This window comes from Carcharhinus amblyrhynchos, unplaced genomic scaffold (assembly GCF_965287045.1).
Source record: "Carcharhinus amblyrhynchos unplaced genomic scaffold, sCarAmb.v2.hapA scaffold_745, whole genome shotgun sequence".
NCBI classification, from domain to species: domain Eukaryota; kingdom Metazoa; phylum Chordata; class Chondrichthyes; order Carcharhiniformes; family Carcharhinidae; genus Carcharhinus; species Carcharhinus amblyrhynchos.
Genome location: NW_027650485.1, coordinates 37488 through 60445, shown reverse-complemented (window position 1 = coordinate 60445; position 22958 = coordinate 37488). Strand labels below are relative to the sequence as shown.

General features: G+C 49.7%; 1 protein-coding gene across 1 annotated transcript; it reads left to right on the top strand.

Annotated features, from left to right (window-relative positions):
- Nucleotides 1-2589: 2589 nt before the first annotated feature.
- LOC145340049 (uncharacterized) lies at nucleotides 2590-7384 on the top strand. The gene has a single exon (XM_080184468.1). The coding sequence runs from the start codon at nucleotides 2634-2636 to the stop codon at nucleotides 3891-3893; it is 1260 nt and encodes a 419-aa protein (XP_080040594.1). The 5' UTR covers nucleotides 2590-2633; the 3' UTR covers nucleotides 3894-7384.
- The last annotated feature ends 15574 nt before the right edge of the window (nucleotides 7385-22958 follow it).

The window sequence follows — 22958 nt, the reverse complement described above, 5'->3', positions numbered from 1 at the left end:
GACATAGGGAGAATGTACAAACTCCACACACACAGTGACCCAGGGCTGGAATTGAACCTGCGTCCCTGGAGCTGTGATGCAGCAGTGCTAACCACTGTGCCACCCCAAGTCAGGATGTCATCATATTACAGGAAGGATGTAATTGCTCTGGAGAGAGTGCCAAGAAGGTTTGCAAGAACGTTGACAAAGCTAGAAAGCTGGAGCTATAAGGACAGATTGGATAGGTTGGGGTTATTTTCCTTGGAACAAATAAAGGTGACTTGATACAGGTGGATAAATTGATAGAGGTGGAAGAGATAGAATGAATAGGGCAAGATTGTTTTCCTTGGATGAGAAGTCTAGAACCAGGTGTAGCAGGAACATGAGGAAGAACTTTTTGTGCGGAGGGTGGTGGGTGTCTGGAATTCACTGCCAGAGTTGGTGGTGGAGGCGGAGACCCTGAACTCTCTCCAATACCTGGATTTGCAGCTTAAGTGCTGTAAACTAGACGGGCTGGATGCAGAAAATTCAGAATAGAAAGAGTACCGGATGCCCTCAGGCTCGCATGGACAAGATGGGCCGAATGGCCTCCTTCTGTGCTGGTGTCTGTGGTTCTATGGCTGCGGATTGACCTCCAACCACCGCAACCATCTTCCCTCTGTGATTTTGTTTTATATTCCAGCGATTTCTGTTTCAGATCTCCAGCACCTTTTTTTGCAGTGTTTTACTCTCGGATTATTTGGAAAGAGGTGGAGGGGCAATGGCGTCCAACATTACCCAGTCACCCCCGCGGGCTGGAAAGGGCTCTATAGTGGCAGCGGTGGGTCGCAGTGCGCCTGCGTCGCCTCGACCACCGCCCGGCTGCACGGCGGGATACTGGAGGACTGCGGGGATCGCGGAGCTGGGAGGAGCAGCGGCTGAGGCCCGGGGACGCGACGGGGCTGCAGGGGGGTGAGTGCGGGAGCCCGGGCCCCAGGGTCAGAGGGCGGGGAGAGGTCGGGGTCAGAGGGCGGGGAGGGGCCAGGGGGCTAGCCCCTCAAAAAAACTGGGGTTCAGACACCCCAAGGAGCATTTAAAGGAGAATCATCCCCTTAAAGGGGAATGCACCCCTGTTTAAAGGGCTACAACCCCCCTCCAATCTGGGGAGTATTTAAAGGAGAATGCACCCTCTTAAAGGGAAATGCACCCCCGAATCGAGGGAGTATTTAAGGAAGAAGGCACTTGCCTTAAAGATGGATGCACCCTCTGATCCCCGGGGTATCTGGGGGTGATGCACACACTAATCCCTGGGGTATCTGGGATGGAGGTTGGGGGTGATGCACACTCCAATCCCTGGGGTATCTGGGGGTGATGCACCCTCTAATTCCCAGGGTATCTGGGGGGGGGAATGCACCCTCTAATTCCCAGGGTATCTGGGGGGGGGGATGCACCCTCTAATTCCCAGGGTATCTGGGGGGGGGGATGCACCCTCTAATTCCCAGGCTATCTGGGGGGGGGGGATGCACCCTCTAATTCCCAGGCTATCTGGGGGGGGGGGATGCACCCTCTAATTCCCAGGCTATCTGGGGGGGGGGGGATGCACCCTCTAATTCCCAGGGTATCTGGGGGGGATGCACCCTCTAATCTCTGGGTATCTGGGGGGGATGCACCCTCTAATTCCCAGGGTATCTGGGGGGGGGGATGCACCCTCTAATTCCCAGGGTATCTGGGGGGGGATGCACCCTCTAATTCCCAGGCTATCTGGGAGGGATGCACCCTCTAATTCCCAGGCTATCTGGGGGGGATGCACCCTCTAATCTCCGGGTATCTGGGGGGGATGCACCGTCTAATCCCCAGGGTGTCTGGGGAGATTTACTGTCTAATCCCTGGGGTATCTTGGGGGTGGGGGGGAGTTACGAGGTTGGGCACTGACATCATTTACTTTCTCTGTTCTCCAGGTGGTTCCAGCTGCTCCAATGGCAGAATTTGAGGCAATTGACCTCCATGCCAGGGTGCTGTATATCCAGCAATCCCTGGACAGGAACCGGCAACTGATGGAGCAGGAACTGGGCAACTGGAGAACGAACAGACCAGAGGAGGAGGAAGAGGAGAGAGGGATCCCGGAGAAGGAACAGGAGAAAAGGACCCTGGAGAAGGAGCAGGAGGAGCAGGAGAGAGGGATCCCGGGGACCCCAGGGGAGGAGAGTGGGACCCTTGGAGAGGAGGGTGGGGAGAGTGGGACCCTGGGGGCGGAGGGGGAGGAGAGTGAGGGTTTGGCCTTGTTGGGGACTGGGGAGCAGGAGAGCAAGAGGATGGCAGTGAAGGAAGAGAGGGAGAGATTGGAGGACGAGAAGGGGGGTTGGAGGGAGTTGGTGTCGACGCCAGGGATTGAGGGGACGGAGAGTGGGTATGACTGGGAGAGGAGGATGAAAGTGCCAAGGGAGGCAGAGAGCAGCAAAGGGACACAAGATCTGCCGCTGATGGAGCTCGGAGAGCTGGGGTGTGATATGGAGGACAGGGGGTGGCGGGGAGAGGTGGGGGAGGGAGGGAGGCAGATAGTGAAGGGTGAGGGACAGAGACCGGCAGTGGAAATGCTGGGGTTTGGGGAGGTGGAGAGTGGTTTTGACCTGGCTGGGAGGGAGGTGCTGGCTGGGGAAGGGGGTCAGTCTCTGCCCATGGTGAAGTGTGGATATGGTCTAGACAGGATGGGAGGGGAGGACACCGAGGGGAGGGTGGCCCCGGCAATGGCTGCTGAAGCTGACAAGCCCCTGAAGTGCTCGGTGTGTGCCAAGGGTTTCAAGTACCGCTATGGTCTGGAGCGGCATGAATGTACCCACCGCACAGAGAGACCCTTCAAATGTCTGCACTGCGGCAAGGCTTTCAAACACTCCTCTGGGCTGGTGAACCACCAGCGAATCCACGCCCAGGAACGACCCCACGCCTGCCCTGTCTGCGGGAAAACCTTCAAATACCGTTACTGCCTGGCCCGCCACGAATGTGTCCACACCCAGGAGCGGCCACACGCCTGCCCTGTCTGTGCCAAGACCTTCAAACACCCGTCAGGGCTGCTGAAACACCAAAGGGTCCACACTCGCAGCCGGCCTTTCGTCTGCCCCATCTGTGGCTCGGGATTCACCCACCCTTCCATCCTCCGCCGACACCAGGTGGTACATGCTGAGGACCGGCCAATCCGCTGTGAGGACTGTGGCCGTGGCTTTTATTATCCCTCGGCCCTCAGGAAGCACCAGCAGAGCCACGGCAAAGCGGGCGATCGACCTCCCTACCTCAGGACCTACCGGCCAGTGGACACCAGCCCCAGTGCCGGGCCCCCTGACCTCAAGCCTTGCAAATGCTCCGAGTGTGGCAAGGCCTTCAAGAAGTCCTCAGACCTGGTGATGCACCAGCGAGTCCACACTGGCGAGAGACCGTACGTCTGCACTCTGTGTGGCAAGGGATTCAAGCAGCCTTCCGGGCTGATCCGGCATCGCATTGTCCACACTGGAGAGAGACCCTTCAAATGCTCCATCTGTGAGAAGAGCTTCACCATCCTATGCACACTGCGCAAACACCAGCGGCTCCACACTGGCGAGAAGCCATTCCAGTGCCCAGAATGTGGCCAACGCTTCACACAGTCTCACCACCTGGTGTCCCACCGCCGTATCCACACTGGAGAGAAACCCTTTGTCTGCCCAGTTTGCTCAAAGGGCTTCAAGCAACCCTACCAGCTGGTAGAGCACCGGCGAGTTCACACTGGTGAGAGGCCATTCCTCTGCACTGTCTGTGGCCGTGGCTTCATCCAGTCCTCGCACCTCAAGACCCACCAGCACCTGCATACTGGAGAGCGCCCCTTCAAGTGTGAGAACTGTGGCAAAGGGTTCATTCTCTCATCTCACCTCATCAAACACCAGCGTATCCACACCAAAGAGAACTACTAACTGGGAAGCCCAGAGATCATCTAACAGCATCAAGGCACAGATTACTACCAGCCAGCCAAGTGACCATCGACATGGACCAGGACCTAACTAGGAGGCGCCAACATTAACCAGAACCTAACCAGAAATCACCAAATTAACCAGAACCTAACCAGAAATCACCAACATTAGCCAGAACCTACCCAGAAATCACCAACATTGACCAGAACCTAACCAGAAATCACCAACATTAACTACAACCTAACCAGAAATCACCAACATTTATCAACACCAAACTAGTGATCACCAACATTGAGAAGCTAACCAGTGATCAGGACCACTGATAGAATCAAACTGAGTGGTCATCGTCACCGAGTGATCAACAAACCTCAACTCCAACAATGAAGTCACTGTTCCCCCAAACACCAAAATCATTCAGCCCCATCCACCATCCCTCTCATCCAAAAGCCACCAACACTAACCATCTGGAAACTCTTTGGGAATTTGACCTGATTTAATAACAATATCCATATGGAGGTGACAGTGAGTCAGAGGGTGACAAGGTATACCTGGGAGCGGAGTCACTGGACCCTTGTCTTTGATCAAAGACACTAACCTATGGCAATGCAAGTATGGTTGGTGAAAACTGACCTCAATTTCTGGGTCTTTCTGACATAAGAGTCATAGAGGTTTACAGCATGGAAACAGGCCCTTTGGCCCAGCTTGTCCATGCTGCCCTTTCTATTAAAACACCTAAGCTAATCCCAATTGCCCGCATTTGGCCCATATCCCTCTATCCCCATCGTACCCATGTAACTATCTAAATGCTTCTTAAAAGATAAAATTGGACCTGCCTCTACTATTACCTCTGACAGCTTGTTCCAGACACTCACCACCCTCCATGTGAAAAAATTGCCCCTCTGGACACTTTTGTATCTCTCCCCTCTCACCTTAACCCTATGTCCTCTAGTTTTAGACTCCCCTACCTTTGGGAAAAGATATTGACTATCTAGCTGATCTGTACCCCTCATTATTTTATAGACCTCTATAAGGTCACCCATCAGCCTCCTACATTCCAGAGAAAAAAGTCCCAGTCCATTCTGACTCTCCTTATAACTCAATCCATCAAATCCCAGTAGCGTCCTAGTAAATCTTTTCTGCACTCTTTCTAGTTTAAAAATATCCTTTCTATAATAGGGTGACCAGAATTGCACACAGTATTCCAAATGCAGCCTTACCAATGTCTTGTATAACTTTAACAAGATGTCCCAACTCCTGTATTCAGTGTTCTGACCGATGAAACCAAGCATGCTGAATGCCTTCTTCACCACTCTGTCCACCTGTGACTCCACTTTCAAGGAGCTATGAACATGTACCTCTAGATATCTTTGATCTGTAACTCTCCCCAACGCCCTACCATTAACTGAGTAAATCCTACCCTGGTTCAATCTACCTCGCATTTATCTAAATTAAACTCAACCTGCCATTCGTCAGCCCACTGGCCCAATTGATCAAGATCCCGTTGCAATTGGAGATAACTTTCTTCACTGTCCACTATGCCACCAATCTTGGTATCATCTGCAAACTTACTAACCATGCCTCCTATATTCTCACCCAAATCATTAATATAAATGACAAATAACAGTAGGCCCAGCACTGACCCCTGAGGCACACCACTGGTCACAGGCCTCCAGTTTGAAAAACAACTCTCTACAACCACCCTCTGGCTTCTGTCAAGAAGCCAATTTTGTATCCATTCAGATACCTCACCCTGGATCCAGTGAGATTTAACTTTATGCAACAACCTACCATGTGGTACCTTGTCAAAGGCTTTGCTAAAGTCCATGTAGACAACATCAACTGCACTGCCCTCATCTACCTTCTTGGTTACCTTTCAAAAAACTCAGTCAAATTTGTGAGACATAATTTTCCACTCACAAAGCCATGCTGACTGTCCCTAATCAGTCCTTGTGTCTCTAAATACCTGTAGATCCTGTCTCTCAAAACATCTTCCAACAATTTACCCACCACAGCTGTGAGTCTCACTGGCCTGTAGTTCCCAGGCTTTTCCCTGCAGCCCTTTTTAAACAAAGGCACAACATTTACCACTCTCCAATCTTCAGGCACCTCACCCGTGACTATCAATGATTCAAATATCTCTGTTAGGGGACCCACAATTTCCTCGCTAGCCTCCCACAATGTCCTGGGATACACTTCATCAGGTCCCGGGGATTTATCTACCTTGATGCGCTTTAAGACTTCCAGCACCTCCTTCTCTGTAATATGTACACCCCTCAAGATATCACTATTTATGTTCCGAAGTTCCCTAACATCCATGCTCTTCTCAACAGTGAATATCCCAAAGCCTCTTCACCATCCACAAGGACACGAGTCAGGAGTGTGATGGAATACTCCCGACTTGCCTGGATGAGTGCAGCTCCCAACAACACTCCAGAAGCTCAACACCATCCAGGACAAAGCAGCCCCCGCTCGACTGGTTGGAAAAACTTGTTCTCGCTGGAATGACGGAGGTTGAGGGGAGATCTGATAGAAATCAACAAGATTATGAGAGGTATGGACAGAGTGAATAGTCAGAAGCTTTTTCCCAGGGTGGAAGAGTCAGTTTCTTGGGGGCACAGGTTTAAGGTGCGAGGGACAAGGTTTAAAGGAGATGTATGAGGCAGATTTTTTTACAGAGGGTGGTGAATGTCTAGAACTCGCTGCTGGGGGAGGGAGTGGAAGCGGATACGATAGTGAGTTTTAAGGGGCATCTTGACAAATACATGAATAGGATGGGAATAGAGGGATATGGTCCCCAGAAAGGTAGGGGGTTTTAGTTCAGTTGGGCAGCATGGTCGGTGCAGGCTTGGAGGGGCCGTAAGGCCTGTTCCTGTGCTGGAATTTTCTTTGTTGATTCACAGTCCTTTGCTACCATCAACAGATTTCCCCAATCAGTTTGCTGCCACATTTACTCTGTACCTGTTCCTGTCTCACTGCCCTTGTGCCTCTCCCTTTATCCCTGTTTCTTGGTCTTTGTGGGAACTCAGTATCTCTTTAACCATTCCTGCATTCTGTCCAGTTGTTTTTCTTCCGACCTCTCTGTCTGGCTCTGTCTCTCCCTCCCCCTGTCTCTGACTCTCTCATTTTCTTTCCCTCCATCTCTTGGCTGTTTCAGTGAGGAATTTGACTGTGAGATTTGTCAAAACCCAGGAGTGCATGAGACAGTGGAAATATTCATCCTGGAAGGAATCACTGTTCAGTGAGGGGCAGCTAACATCAACATTACCCACCCAGGTATCTGTGATTTTCCTCTCGCTCGAGCTCGTCACACAGAAAATCCTGAGAGAAACAGGGTAATTGTGTTTTTTTTAGATTAGAGCATAGCTTAGAGCTGGACAATTAAAAGAAGTAGTAGAAATGTACTGACTGCATGCTGTGTAGATTTAAAACTGAGCATAAGGCTGTGAGCAAATTGACAATTGTTAATATGTTGATTAAAGTTACACTGCCTTCAATTGTCAAAGTTCAACTGGTGTATAAAATGCACACTGGGAACAGGCGGAACACTGGTCACACTGGGAACAGGCGGAACATCGGTCACACTGGGAACAGGCGGAACATCGGTCACACTGGGAACAGGCGGAACATCTGTAAGATTGGGACACATCGGGAACAGGCAGAATATCGATCGCACTGGGAACAGGCAGAATGTCTGTCACACTGGGAACAGGCAGAATGTCAGTCACACTGGGAACAGGCAGAATGTCAGTCACACTGGGAACAGGCAGAATGTCAGTCACACTGGGAACAGGCAGAATACCAGTCACATTGGGAACAGCAGAATATCAATCACACTGGGAACAGTCGGAATATCAGTCACACTGGGAACAGTCAGAATATCAGTCACACTGGGAACAGTCAGAATATCGGTCACACTGGGAACAGTCAGAATATCGGTCACACTGGGAACAGTCAGAATATCGGTCACACTGGGAACAGTCAGAATATCGGTCACACTGGGAACAGTCAGAATATCGGTCACACTGGGAACTGTCAGAATATCGGTGACACTGGGAACTGTCAGAATATCAGTCATACTGGGAACAATCTGAATATCAGTTGCAGGGGAACAGTCTGAATATCAGTGATATTGGGAACAGTCAAAATATTGGTTGCACTGGGAACGTGCAGAATATCAGCCGCACTGGGAACAGGCGGAATATCAGCCACATTGAAATCTCTCTGAACATCAATAGTACAAAAATATCAGTCACTGAAGGAATAGTGTCGGTCAGTAACATCTGGAATAGCTGGTGTGGTTGTTAAGACATCACGTTATACTTTTATGAATTGTACATAAGATTTATGATCTGACCAGGAATCCTCTGAGAATGCCTGAAACTGCCTTTCGCCCTGAATCAACAAGAGCTGATATGACTGTTGCACTAACCCTGGCAACAACTGTGGGCTGCCGAGATCAAAGGCCATTGCAATGCAGCTTGTAGTTGATTCAGCTGCCAGGAAAAAGGACCCTGCAAAACCCCAAGAGCGTGTTTGCAGGATGCTCACTCAGAAGGTGGATACACAGTGTTCTGAAACCAATGGCTTTACTTGTGCCTGTTACCTGGCAGAGGGAATTCAGAACTCTAACGTTGAAGTAGACCTCCCCAAAAGATGAATTTCAAATCCACCCAAGCTCCTTAGGCAGCCCCTTCTCAAATAAGAATCTTTGTATCCCAGGACAGAGGGAGTGGGTTGAGGGGAGGGGGTGGTTGGCTGAGGGGCCGTGCACTGTGGGTGTACCTACACCACACGGGACTGACTGATGTCCAATAACAATCCTGGAACTCCCTCCCTAACAGCACTGTGGGTGTACCTACACCACACGGACTGACTGATGTCCAATAACAATCCTGGAACTCCCTCCCTAACAGCACTGTGGGTGTACCTACACCACACGGGACTGACTGATGTCCAATAACAATCCTGGAACTCCCTCCCTAACAGCACTGTGGGTGTACCTACACCACACGGACTGACTGATGTCCAATAACAATCCTGGAACTCCCTCCCTAACAGCACTGTGGGTGTACCTACACCACACGGGACTGACTGACGTCCAATAACAATCCTGGAACTCCCTCCCTAACAGCACTGTGGGTGTACCTACACCACACGGACTGACTGATGTCCAATAACAATCCTGGAACTCCCTCCCTAACAGCACTGTGGGTGTACCTACACCACACGGACTGACTGATGTCCAATAACAATCCTGGAACTCCCTCCCTAACAGCACTGTGGACTCCAGAAGGTTCTAGAAGAAAGTGCACCAGCTCCTTTTCAAAGGACATTTGGGATAAATGCTGGTCCAATCCAACGACACTCACACCCTGTGAACAAATAAAAGAAAATGAACCTTCCAGATGCTGGGATAGGGCAGTGTCTCTGCTAATGGACTGAGTCAGGTTTAAACCTCAGAAATAAAATGCAGCAGGGAACAGCCATGGCCTGGGCCTGTGCTGTATGACTGAGGAGTTGGTATGAATGAAGAAACGCATGCCTCATTCTTCAATGTTCATTCTGCCTTACCAAGAGCAAACATAAAAAATGAAATAGAAATAATTTTTCTCCGTCAGGAGGTTAAAACCTCAATGCAGAAATTTACAAAATATCCATGTCATCATGACTAGCTTATCAAATCATAAAAACTGGACAAAGACTTAAAATGACTGAAGCCATGCCTGGCTATGACTCATTAAGAACATAAGAAATAGGAGCAGGAGTAGGCCATCTAGTCCTTCGAGCCTGCCCCGCCATTCAATAAGATCATGGCTGATCTGAAGTGGATCAGTTCCACTTTCCCGCTTTCTCCCCATAACCCTTAATTCCCTTGTCTGTCAGAAACCTATCTACCCGTGACTTAAATATATTTAGCGAGGCAGCCTCCACCACTTCAATGGGCAAGAGAATTCCAGAGATTCACCACCCTTTGAGTGAAGAAGTTCCTCAACTCCGATCTAAACTGCCCCCCACTTATTTTGAGGCTGTGCCCTCTAGTCCTGCTATCCTTTGTAAGTGGAAAGAATCTCTCTACCTCTACCCTATCTATCCCCTTCATTATCTTATACGTCTCTATAAGATCCCCCCTCAGCCTTCTAAACTCCGAGTACAGACCCAGCCTATTCAATCTCTCTTCATAGGCTAACCCCCTCATCGCCAGTATCAGCCTGCTGAACCTTCTCTGCACTCCCTCCAAGGCCAAAACATCCTTTCGCAAATGCAGCGACCAAAATTGTTGGGGCCATTGAGAGAGCAGAGCAGTGGGATTAATTTGGGGATTGATACAGGCTGTGGGGAGAGAACGGGACAGTGGGATTAGCTTGAGGATTCATGCAGGGCTATGGAGAGAGAGTGGTGCAGTGAGATTAGTTTGAGGATTGATACAGGGCTGTGGAGAGAGATCAGAGCAGTGGGATTAGTTTGGGATTGGTATAGGGCTTTGGGGAGAGAGTAGGGCAATAGGATTAGTTTGGAGATTGATACAGGGCTATGGGGAGAGAGCGGGGCAGTGGGATTAGTTTGGAGATTGATACAGGGCTATGGGGAGAGAGCAGGGCAGTGGGATTAGTTTGGAGATTGATACAGGGCTATGGGGAGAGAGTGGGGCAGTGGGATTAGTTTGGAGATTGATACAGGGCTATGGGGAGAGAGCGGGGCAGTGGGATTAGTTTGGAGATTGATACTGGGCTATGGGGAGAGAGCGGGGCAGTAGGATTAGTTTGGGATTGATACAGGGCTATGGGGAGGGAGCAGGGCAGTGGGATTAGTTTGGGGATTGATACAGGGCTAAGGGGAGGGAGCAGGGCAGTAGGATTAGTTTGGGATTGTTATAGGGGTATGGGGACAGAGCAGGCTGTGGGATAATTTTGAGGTTGATGCAGGGTTATGGGGAAAGAGCTGTTTTGTGGGATTTATTTATAGATTGATGGGAGAGATTGGGACAGTGGGATTAGTTTGGGGATTGATGAAGGGTTTCGGAGAGTAAGCGGGACAGTGAGATTAGTTTAGTGATTGATACAGAGCTATGGAGAGAGAGTGGGGCAGTGGGATTAGTTTGGAGATTGATACAGGGCTATGGGGAGAGAGGTGGACAGATGGATTAGTTTGTGGATTGATGCAGGGCTATGAGGAGTGAGTGGGGCAGTGGGATTTATTTGGGGATTGATACAGAGCTGTGAGGGGAGAGCAGGGCAGTGGGATTAGTTTGTGGATTGAAACATGGCTATGGGGAGAGACTGGGGCAATGTGATTAGTTTGGGATTGATACAGTGATATGGGGAGAGAGTGGGGCAGTGGGATTAGTTTGGGAATGATCCAGGGGATGGGGAGGTTACAGGGCAGTTGGATTAGTTGGGATTGATACAGGGCTATGGGGAGAGAGCGGGGCAGTGGGATTAGTTTGGGATTGATACAGGGCTATGGGGAGAGAGCGGGGGCAGTGGGATTAGTTTGGGATTGATACAGGGCTATGGGGAGAGAGCGGGGGCAGTGGGATTAGTTTGGGATTGATACAGGGCTATGGGGAGAGAGTGGGGCAGTGGGATTAGGTTGGGATTGATACAGGGCTATGGGGAGAGAGCGGGGCAGTGGGATTAGTTTGGGAATGATCCAGGGGATGGGGAGATTACAGGGCAGTTGGATTAGTTGGGATTGATACAGGGCTATGGGGAGAGAGCGGGGGCAGTGGGATTAGTTTGGGATTGATACAGGCTATGGGGAGAGATTGGGGCAGTGGGATTAGTTTGGGATTGATACAGGGCTACGGGGAGAGAGCGGGGCAGTGGGATTAGTTTGGGAATGATCCAGGGGATGGGGAGATTACAGGGCAGTTGGATTAGTTGGGATTGATACAGGGCTATGGGGAGAGAGCAGGCTTTGGGATTATTTGGAGGTTGATACAGGGCTATGGGGAAAGAACCATTTTATGGGATTTATTTGGGGATTGATGGGAGAGAGTGGGGCAATGGGATTAGTTTGGGGATTGATACAGGGCTATGGGGAGAGAGTGGGGCAGTGGGATTAGTTTGGGATTGATACAGGGCTATGGGGAGAGAGCGGGGCAGTGGGATTAGTTTGGGGATTGATACAGGGCTATGGGGAGAGAGTGGGGCAGTGGGATTAGTTTGGGGATTGATACAGGGCTATGAGGAGAGCGCAGGAGTACACATTAGGTGCATTTGTGTCTGTGGGTCATTTTGTGTGTGTGTGTGTGTGTGTGTGTGTGAGTGAATGAGTAGTCAAACAGTCGTATAGCCTATAAAAAGCCCTTCTGCCCCACTTTTGAATGTCTCGTACTAGGGGGCACGCACTTAAGGTCAAAGGGGGAGCGTGGGGAGATATGAGTGGCAAGTTTTTTTTTTAAACAGAGGGTGGTCAGTGTCTGGAACGTGCTGCCAGAGGTGGTGTTGGAAGCAGATATGATTGGAGTGTTTAAAGTGCTTCTAGATAAGCAAATGAATATGCAGGGAATAGAGAGAGCGGGAGCAAGGGCAGGCAGGAGGGATCGGTTTAATTTGGCGTCATGTCCAGCACAACACTGTGGGCCGAAGGGTCTGTTCCTGTGCTGTACTGTTCTATATTCTAAGTCCATACTGACAATTACTGCCAAAAAAAGCGTGCTAATCGTATTTTCCTGCACTTCTCCCATATCCTTTGAATGGATTTACTATTGTCACATGTATTAAAATACAGTGAAAAGTATTGTTTCTTGCGTGCTATACAGACAAAGCATACCGTTCATAGAGAAGGAAACAAAAGAGTGCAGAATGTAGTGTTACAGTCATAGCTAGGGTGTAGAGAAAGATCAACTTAATGTGAGGTAAGTCCATTCAAAAGCCTGACAGCAGCAGGGAAGAAGCTGTTCTTGAGTTGGTCGGTACGTGACCTCAGACTTTTGTACCTTTTTCTTGACAGAAGAAGGTGGAAGAAAGAATGTCTGGGGTGCGTGGGGTTCCTAATTATGCTGGCTGCTTTTCCCGAGGCAGCGGGAAGTGCAGACAAAGTCAATGGATGGGAGACTGGTTTGCGTGATGGATTGGGCTACATTCACAACCCTTTTGTAGTTCCTTGTGGTCTTGGGCAGAGCAGGAGCCATACCAAGCTGTGACCAGAAAGAATGTTTTCTATGGTACATCTATAAAAGTTGGTGAGAGTTGTAGTGGATATGCCAAATTTCCTTAGTGTTCTGAGAAAGTACAGGTGTTGGTGGGCTTTCTTAACTATAGTGTCGGCATGGGGGGACCAGGACAGGTTGTTGGTGATCTGGACACCTCAATACTTGAAGCTCTCGATCCTTTCTCCTTCGTCCCCATTGATGTAGACAGGGGCATTGTCTCCGTTACACTTCCTGAAGTCAATGACAACCTCCTTCATTTTGTTGACATTGAGGGAGAGATTATTGTTGCTGCACCAGTTCACCAGATTCTCTATCTCATTCCTGTACTCTGTCTCGTCATTGTTTGAGATCCGACCCACTACAGTGGTGTTGTCAGCAAACTTGAAAATCGAATTGGAGGGGAATTTGGCCACACAGTCAGAGGTGTATAAGGAGTATAGTAACGCTGAGAATACAGCCTTGTGGGGCACCGGTGTTGAGGATGATTGTGGGGGAGGCGTTGTTGCCTATCCTTAGTGATTGTGATCAGTGAGTTAGGAAGTTCAGAATCCAGTCGCAGAGGGAAGAGCCGAGGCCCAGACCACAGAGTTTGGAGATGAGTTTTGTGGGAATAATGATATTGAAGGCTGAGCTGTAGTCAATAAATAGGAGTCTGACATAGGTGTCCTTGTTATCTAGCTGTTCCAGGGTTGAGTGCAGTGCTGTCTGCTGTGGACCTGTTGTGGCGGTAGGCAAAGTGTACTGGATCCAGGTAGTCCAGGAGGTTGGAATTGATTCATACCATGACTAACCTTTCAAAGCACTTCATAATGATGGATGTCAGAGCCACCGGCTGATAGTCACTAAGGCACACTGCCTGGCTTTTCTTAGGTACTGGGATGATGGTTGTCTTCATGAAGATAGGGACCTCAGATTGTTGTGGAGAGGTTGAAGATGTCTGTGAATACCCCTGCCAGCTGATCCACGCAAGATCTGAGTGCTTGTCTCGATACTGCATCCAGGCTAGTGCTTCCATTTGAAGAAAGCTGCCCTGACATCTGCAATGGTGACCTCAGATACAGGGATTCTCCTGGATATTTGGATAAGGTGACTTCAAGCAGCCCCGTAGGAGATCATCCGATTTCTCAGACCAACATTGCACAGCTTTCTTTGATGGATTTTCCTGCTTCAGTTTTTGCTTGTAAACCGGGAGCAGGAGTGCAGCCTTGTGGTCTGATTTGCCAGAGCGTGGGTGGGTGATAGAGTGGTAGACATGTTTGATATTTGTGTAGCAGCGTTCTAGGATGTTTGGGCCTCTGGTGGAGCAGGAAATGTGTTGGTGGTAACTTGGTATTATGCTCTTGAGCTTGGCCTGATGGAAGTCCCTGGCCACGATGTACAAGGCCTCGGGGTGTTTCATCTCAAGGCTATTTGCAGTGGTGTATATTTCATCCACTGCGATCTTCACGTCTGCATGGGGTGGGATGTAAACTAACGTCAGGATAACGGAGATGAACTCCCGCGGAATGTCATAGGAGCAGCATTTTAGCGTCAGGTATTCTAGATCCAGGGAGCAGAAAGTTGCCTTTGAATATTTTGATAATTCAAGTGCTTATGCAAATATTTTTTAAAGGTTGTGAGGTTTCCAGCTTCCACTACCTTCCCAGGCAGCACATTCCAGATTCTCATCACCCTCTGAGTGAAAAGGTTTTTCTCAAATCCCCTCGGAATCTCCTGTCCCTCACCCTAAAACTCTGCTCCTTCATGACCGACCCCTCAACCCAGGGGAACAGCTGGTCCCTGCTCACCCAGTCCATACCCCTCATAATCCTACACACCTCAATCATCTCTCCCCTCAGCCCTCACTGCTCCAGCAAAAACCATCCCAGCCTATCAGTGGAGGGAAAAGGAGAAAAACAGCATCAAAAAGCCGGGTATTTGTTAATGTGCTGGTGGGTTTTTCCTGCAGGATTGCACTGCTGTGTCTGCAATGACTGGAGACTCCCGGCTAATCCGGGAGAGTTGGTAAGGCCACCTGGTCCCAGGATGAGGGAACCAGAGCCTTACCAAGATAGCAGCCGGAGTGGAGCAGGCCCTTACCAAGATGGCGGAAGGAAGTGGAGCTTTTCCTTACCAATATGGTAGCAGGGTCCCCTACCAAAATGTCGGCGGACCTTTACTAAACTGGCGGCGGTTGAAGACTGGAGGAGCGGCCCTTCCTCCGTCTCTCCCTCCCCGGAGCTGGCGCTGCTCTACAACGGCGCCGGAAGAGACACTGAGCCGTTGGCGGACGGACATTTCGGAGGCGCCGGGCTGAGCGGGCGGTTTTTCTCCGGCGGCCGCAGGGAAATCAACCGCAACAAGATGGCGGCTGGGGAGCGCCAACAAAATGGCGGCGAACCCCGCCCCCGCCTGTCAATCACGGACTTGCCAACGCTCCCGGGCTGCCCGGGAGTCTCCCGGAATCAGCTTCAGCCAAAGGGGGAGAGTGATTGGGAACTACAAACGTCGTTTACCATTCAATCCCATTTCATTTCCCGTATGTAAATTCTGTGGAGCACCTTGCTCCCTGGCTGAGAGGGATATATACAAGCGTATTTATAGAGTATTGACTCCACATCTGAGTTTGGAGCAGAAGGTCCCTCCAGCCCACTCTGCCATTCGATAAGATGGATCTGATCACCACCTCAACAACAACAGACATTGGAGGCAGCTCACCAGATTGATATTTTCCGCAGGAGCACTTTGCTGAGAGGGAGCCGGGCCGCCGGTCAGCGAATAAATCGAGGCCGGGGATTGTGGCCTAGTTCCAGCAGCGCGGCTACTGATTGGCTGCTGGTGGATCAGCTGACCCGGCTCATTAACCCCTTAATGGCCGGGAGTTAGTGATTGCTGGAAGAGACAGACAGACAGACACTTAGACAGAGAGAGAAACAGACAGACAGACGCTCAGAGAGACAGACACTCAAGCAGAGAAACAGACACTCAGAGAGACAGACACTCAGACTGAGAAACAGACAGACACTCAGAGAGCAGACACTCAGACAGACAGATAAACACTCAGAGACAGACACTGAGACAGACACTCAGAGAGACACTCAGAGACAGTCACTCAGATAGACACTGAGGATCACACAAAGTCTAAATAAACCACATCCACTGGTTCTACTCCATCAATTCTACTGGTTACATCCTTCAAGAATTCCAATAGATTCGTTAGGCGTGATTTCCCTTGTGTAAATCCATGCTGACTTTGTCTGATTATCCCACTGCCTTCAAAATGCTGAGTTATAAAATAAGAACATAAGAAATAGGAGCAGGAGTAGGCCATCCAGCCCTTTGAGCCTGCCCCGCCATTCAATAAGATCATGGCTGATCTGTCGCTGCTCAGTTCCACATTCCCGCCCTCTCCCCATAACCCTTAATCCCCTCTCTTATCAAAAACCCATCAACCCGCGTCTTAAATATATTTAGCGAGGTAGCCTCCACCACTTCAACGGGCAGAGAATTCCAGAGATTCACCACCCTTTGAGTGAAGAAGTTCCTCCTCAAGTCCGTTCTAAACCGCCCCCCTTTTATCTTGAGGCTGTGCCCCCTAGTCCTACTGTCTTTTTTGAGCGGGAAGAGTCCCTCCACCTCTATCCTATCCATCCCATTCATCATCTTATACGTCTCAATGAGATCTTCCCTCATTCTTCTAAACTCTAACGAGTACAAGCCCAGTTTATTCAGCCTCTCATAGCTCAACCCCCTCAACTCCGGTATCAGCCTAGTAAACCTCCTCTGCACTCCCTCCAAGGCCAAAATATCTTTGCGCAGGTGCGGCGCCCAAAACTGCACACAGTACTCCAGCTGTGGCCTCACCAATGCCCTATACAGCTGCAGCAAGACCTCCCTACTTTTATATTCAATCCCCCTCGCTATGAAGGCCAGCATCCCATTCGCCTTCCTGACCACCTGCTGCACCTGCAAGCTGGGTTTTTGCGACTCATGCACAAGGACCCCGAGGTCCCTCTGCACTGTCGCCTGCTGCAGTTTTTCGCCCCGTAAGTAATAGTCCTTCCTACCATTCTTCCTACCAAAGTGGACCACCTCACACTTGCCAACATTAAATTCCATTTGCCATTTCCTGGCCCATTCGCCCAGCCTATCTAGATCCTTCTGCAGACTCTCCACACCCTCCGCACAATTTGCCGTTCCCCCTATCTTGGTGTCATCAGCAAATTTCGACACCCTACACTCGGTTCCCTCCTCCAGATCATCTATATAAATGGTAAAAAGCTGAGGCCCCAGCACCGACCCCTGGGGCACTCCACTAGTCACCATCCGCCAATCCGAATAGCACCCGTTGACCCCCACTCTCTGCCTCCTATTTGACAACCAATCCTCTATCCACGCTAACACCCTACCCCCAACTCCATGTCCCTCGACCTTCTGCAATAACCTCTTATGAGGTACTTTGTCAAATGCCTTCTGAAAATCTAGAAAGACCACATCCACCGGCTCTCCTCTATCCACCGCCCTAGACACGTCCTCATAGAACTCCAGTAAATTTGTCAGACACGACTTCCCTTTAATGAAACCGTGCTGCGTCTGCTCTATCAAGCAATTCCCTTCAAGATGCCTCGCAATTTCCTCCTTAATGACAGATTCTAACATTTTACCCGCCACAGACGTTAAACTAACCGGCCTATAATTCCCCGCCTTTTGCCTGGCACCCTTCTTAAACAACGGCATAACATTAACCGTTTTCCAATCATCCGGCACTTCCCCGGAATCCAGCGACGTCTGGAAAATAACCACCAAGGCATCCACTATCACCTCCGCCATTTCTTTCAGAACCCTCGGATGCATTCCATCCGGTCCTGGGGACTTGTCCACAATCAGCCCCTCCAGTCTGTCGAGCACCGCCTCTCTAGTAACAGTAATGTCATTAAGACCCTCCAGTCCTACCACCTTTCCATCGCTAACACCCGGCAAATTATTCACGTCCTCCTCCGTGAAGACAGAAACAAAAAAGTTATTCAAGACCTCAGCCATATCCTCATCCCCTACCACTAGGTCCCCTTTCTCATCCTCTAAAGGACCAACATTCACCCTAGCCAGCCTCTTCCTTTTTATATATTTATAAAAACTCTTGCTATCCTTTTTTATATTAAGCGCTAGCCCAGCTTCATAGTTTCTCCTACCCTTCTTTATCAACTTCTTTGTCAATCTTTGTTGACATTTAAACCTCTCCCAATCCTCATCTCGCCCACTACTCTTAGCTACTCTAAATTCCTCCGCTTTTAATTTAACACTTTCCTTCACCTCCTTCGTTATCCACGGCTTATTACCTCTCTTCCTACTATCCTTTTTGACCATCGGAATAAATTTCCGCTGAGCACCAAGAAAGATCTCCTTAAAGATCCTCCACTGCTCCTCAGCAGACCCTCCCTCCAACGCGCTCCCCCAGTCCACATTCGCCAATTCTTCTCTCATCCTACCGTACTCCCCTCTATTCAAACGGAGGACGCGTATCCGGGAACCCACTTTCTCCTCCTCCATCTGCACCAGAAACTCCACCATACAATGATCACTCTCTCCAAGAGGATCCTTCACCACAAGGTCCCTAATTCTACCCGCCTCATTACATAGCACCAGATCCAAGATAGCTCGCTCCCTCGTCGACTCCAACACACACTGTTCGAGGAAACTATCCCGGCAGCATTCCAAGAACTCTTCCTCGAGCCCCCCGCGTCCAACATGGGTCGACCAATCAATATGCAGATTGAAATCCCCCATAACTACGGCCGTCCCATTCCTGCACGCCGCACTTATTTGCGCGTTAACAGCTCGCCCCACCTCCAGATCATTATTCGGGGGCCTATAGACGACACCCACCAGCGTCTTCCTCCCTTTGCTGTTCCTAATCTCCACCCACAACGATTCCACCCTCTGTTCCTTGGCTCCAATATCATCCCTTGCTACCACCGTGATGCTATCCTTAATCAGCAGAGCTACGCTCCCCCCCAATTTCCCTCCTGCCTATCCTTCCTAAACACTTGATAGCCCTGTACATTCGGCTCCCAGTCCCTGTCACCCTGCAGCCACGTCTCTGTAATGGCCACCAGATCGTATCCATTTGTGTCGATCTGCGCCACCAGCTCATCCACTTTATTCTGAATGCTTCGTGCATTCAGATAAAGCGCTTTCATCCCAGCCTTCACCTGGACCCTATTTGCCGTAACGCCACCAACCATACTCACGCCCCCTACTCCCTCTATTATTGGGACATCCTCGGCCTCTTCCCTTACCTGTACCCTCTCCTTAACTTTAGACCTCGTAACATCACCTACCCTCGCACCCTCCCCCCCCTAATTAGTTTAAAGCCCTGTCTACAGTCCTCTTTACTCGATTCGCCAGCACTCTGGTCCCAGCACGGTTCAGACCAACCCCATCCCGCCCAAACAGGTCCCACCTACCCCAATACTGGTGCCAATGCCCCATAAATTCAAACCCATTCCTCCCACACCAATCCCTGAGCCACCCATTCACTTCCTTAATCCTATCAACCCTACGCCCGTCTGCACTCGGTTCAGGCAATAGTCCAGAGATAACCACCTTGTCGGTTCTACTTTTTAATTCCATTCCCAGCTTTTCATACTCCCTCCCCAGATCCTCAGTTCGCATTTTGCCTACGTCGCCGGCACCCACATGTACCACAACGACCGGGTTCTCACCCTCCCACTCCAGATTCCTCTGCAGCCCAGCTGCGACATCCCGTACCCGAGCACCAGGCAGACAACACACCCTTCTGTGCACTTTGTCATTGTGACAAACGACAGTGTCAATACCCTTCACCCCACTATCCCCAATCACTACTACGTTCCTTTTCTCCCTCTCTTTGCCTATGTCCTGCTGCATCACTGTACCGTGTGCAGTTTGCTCACCAACCTCACCTGCCTCGTTCTCGTTCAGCCTGGAAGCAAAAACCTCAAACCTGTTATGCAGATTAAGAGGCTGAGGCCTCCGCTCCTCACCCCCCCTTCCTCCTCCCAGCAGCCCCCTCTTGTCCCTGACCCTTAGAGTTAGCCAGTCTAGGGGGGGTGGATGTCACTTGCACCCCATTGACAATGGCACCCTCTCTCCCCCTGATGAGCCTCAGCATCTGTAGCTCAGAGGCCAGCTCATTTACCCTGAGCTGGAGCTCCTCCAGCAACCTGCACTTACTGCAGACATGGTCACTGGGATGGACCCTGGGGTCCACCAGTTCCCACATCATACAGAAACCACACATCACATGCCCCTCCATTATTCACTTCCTTGATAATGAATTCCAGCAACTTCCCCAGTACCGATGTGAGGCTCACTGGTCTGTGGTTCCGTTTTCTCTCTCCCTCCCTCCATTTTTGAATAGCAGACTTAAGAACATAAGAACATAAGAAATAGGAGCAGGAGTAGGCCATCTAGCCCTTCGAGCCTGCCCCGCCATTCAATAAGATCATGGCTGATCTGTCGTGGCTCAGTTCCACATTCCCGCCCTCTCCCCATAACCCTTAATCCCTTCTCTTATCAAAAACCCATCAACCCGCTTCTTAAAAATATTTAGCGAGGCAGCCTCCACCACTTCAACGGGCAGAGAATTCCAGAGATTCACCACCCTTTGAGTGAAGAAGTTCCTCCTCAACTCCGTTCTAAACCGCCTCCCCTTTATCTTGAGGCTGTGCCCCCTAGTCCTACTGTCTTTTTTGAGCGGGAAGAGTCTCTCCACCTCTATCCTATCCATCCCATTCATCATCTTATAAGTCTCAATGAGATCTCCCCTCATTCTTCTAAACTCTAACGAGTACAAGCCTAGTTTATTCAGCCTCTCCTCATAGCTCAATCCCCTCAACTCCGGTATCAGCCTAGTAAACCTCCTCTGCACTCCCTCCAGGGCCAAAATATCCTTGCGCAGGTGCGGCGCCCAAAACTGCACACAGTACTCCAGCTGCGGCCTCACCAATGCCCTATACAGCTGCAGCAAGACCTCCCTACTTTTATATTCAATCCCCCTCGCTATGAAGGCCAGCATCCCATTCGCCTTACATTAGCTACCCTTCAATCTGTAGGAACCAGTCCAAAGAATTTTGGAAAATAACCACCAATGGATCTAGTATCTCCAGGGCCACTTCCTTAAGTACTCTGGGATGAAGATTATCAGGATCTGGAGATTTATCCAACTGCAATCCCATCAATTCCCCCAATACCATTTCTCTCCTAACGCTGATTTCCTTCAGCTCCTCGCTAAAACCTGTTTCTCTCAGAACGCCTGGTACATTCTTCATATCTTCCTTTGTGAAGACTGAAGCAAAGTAGAAATTTAATTCCTCACCCATTTCTCTATTCCCCATTATGAATTCTCCCGTTTCTGACTGATTTTTGTCAATCTTTTTCTCTTTCCATACTTACTGAAACTTTTACAGTCAGGTTTTATGTTCTCCACTAGCTTACTTTCATACCACATTTTCTCCTTCCTCACATATTTGTAAGGAAGGTAGATTCACATGGGGTACAGGGCAATTTGATAAAATGGGTTCAAAATGAGCTCAGCTTGTAGGAGACAGGGTGATGACAGAGACTGCTTTAGTGACTGGAAGCCAGTGTCCAATGGCATACCACAGGGATCTGTGCTGGGTCCCTGATCATTCATTATTGATATAAATAACACAGTTATCTGTGTGGGAGTGGGGTTAGTAGGTTTGCGGATATCAGAAGGATTGGCTGGATGGTTAACGGTGAGACAGAGAACAAAGAACAGTACAGCACAGGAACAGGCCCTTCGGCCCACCAAGCCTGTTCTGATCATGGTGCCCTAACTAAACTGAAAAAAACCTCCTGCCTTTACCCAGTCCGTATCCCTCTATTCCCTCCCTATTCATGTACCCATCCAGATGCCTCTTAAATGTTGCTAATGTGCTTCCACCACCTCCTGCTGCTGCAGTTGTAAATGCGTCTAGTTTGGGGGCGTTTAAGAGATCTCTGGATAGGTTTATGGACGAAAAGGGATTGGTATAGGCTAGTGGGTCATTGTTTTTGTAACTGGTCGGCGCAACATCGTGGGCCGAAGGGCCTGTTCTGCGCTGTAATGTTCTATGTTCTATGTTCTATGTTCCTCTGGCAGTGCATCCCAGGCATGCGTAGAATCTCTGCATTACAGAAGGAGGCCATTCATCCCATTGAGTCTATATCGACCACAATGCCACCCAGGCCCTACTCCCATTACCCCACACATTTACCCTGCTACTTCACCCAGAGGAAACCTACGCAGACTCAGGGAGAAAGTGCAAACTCCACACAGACAGTGATCCCTGGCAATGTGAGGCAGCAGTGTTAACCACTCTGCCACTGTGCCGCCTACTCATCACTCAGCAATCTCTGTGTGACAAACTTCCCCCACATATCCCCCTTAAACATCCTCACACATCTCTCTTAAACTTTCCCCCTCTCACCTTGAACCTATGCCTCCCCCCACCCCGTGTAATTGACACTTCCACCCTGCAGAAAAGCCTCTGACTATCCACCCTGTCTATGCCTCTCATCATTTTGTAGACCTCTATCTGGTCTCCCCTCAGCCTCCATCTTTCCAGTGAAAACAATCCTAGTTTATTCAACCTCTCCTCATAGCCAACAACCTCGAGACCAGACAATATCCTGGTGAACCTTCTCTGCACTGTCTCCAAAGCTTCTATGTCCTTCTGGTAGAGTAATCTTGGACTATGAGACAATATAGATGGAATGGTCAAATGGGCAGGTAAATGGCAGGTGGAATTTAACCCTGAAAAGTATGAGGTGATAGACTTTGGAAGGATTAATTTGACAAAGAAGAATTCAATGAATGGCATGATGCTAGGAGTTTCTGTGGAACAAAGGACACACTTGACATGTTTGTCCATAGAACCCTGAAGGTG

Coding starts and splice junctions, on each gene's coding strand:
- LOC145340049 (XM_080184468.1), top strand. CDS start 2,634: ATGGTGAAGTGTGGATATGGTCTAGACAGGATGGGAGGGGAGGACACC.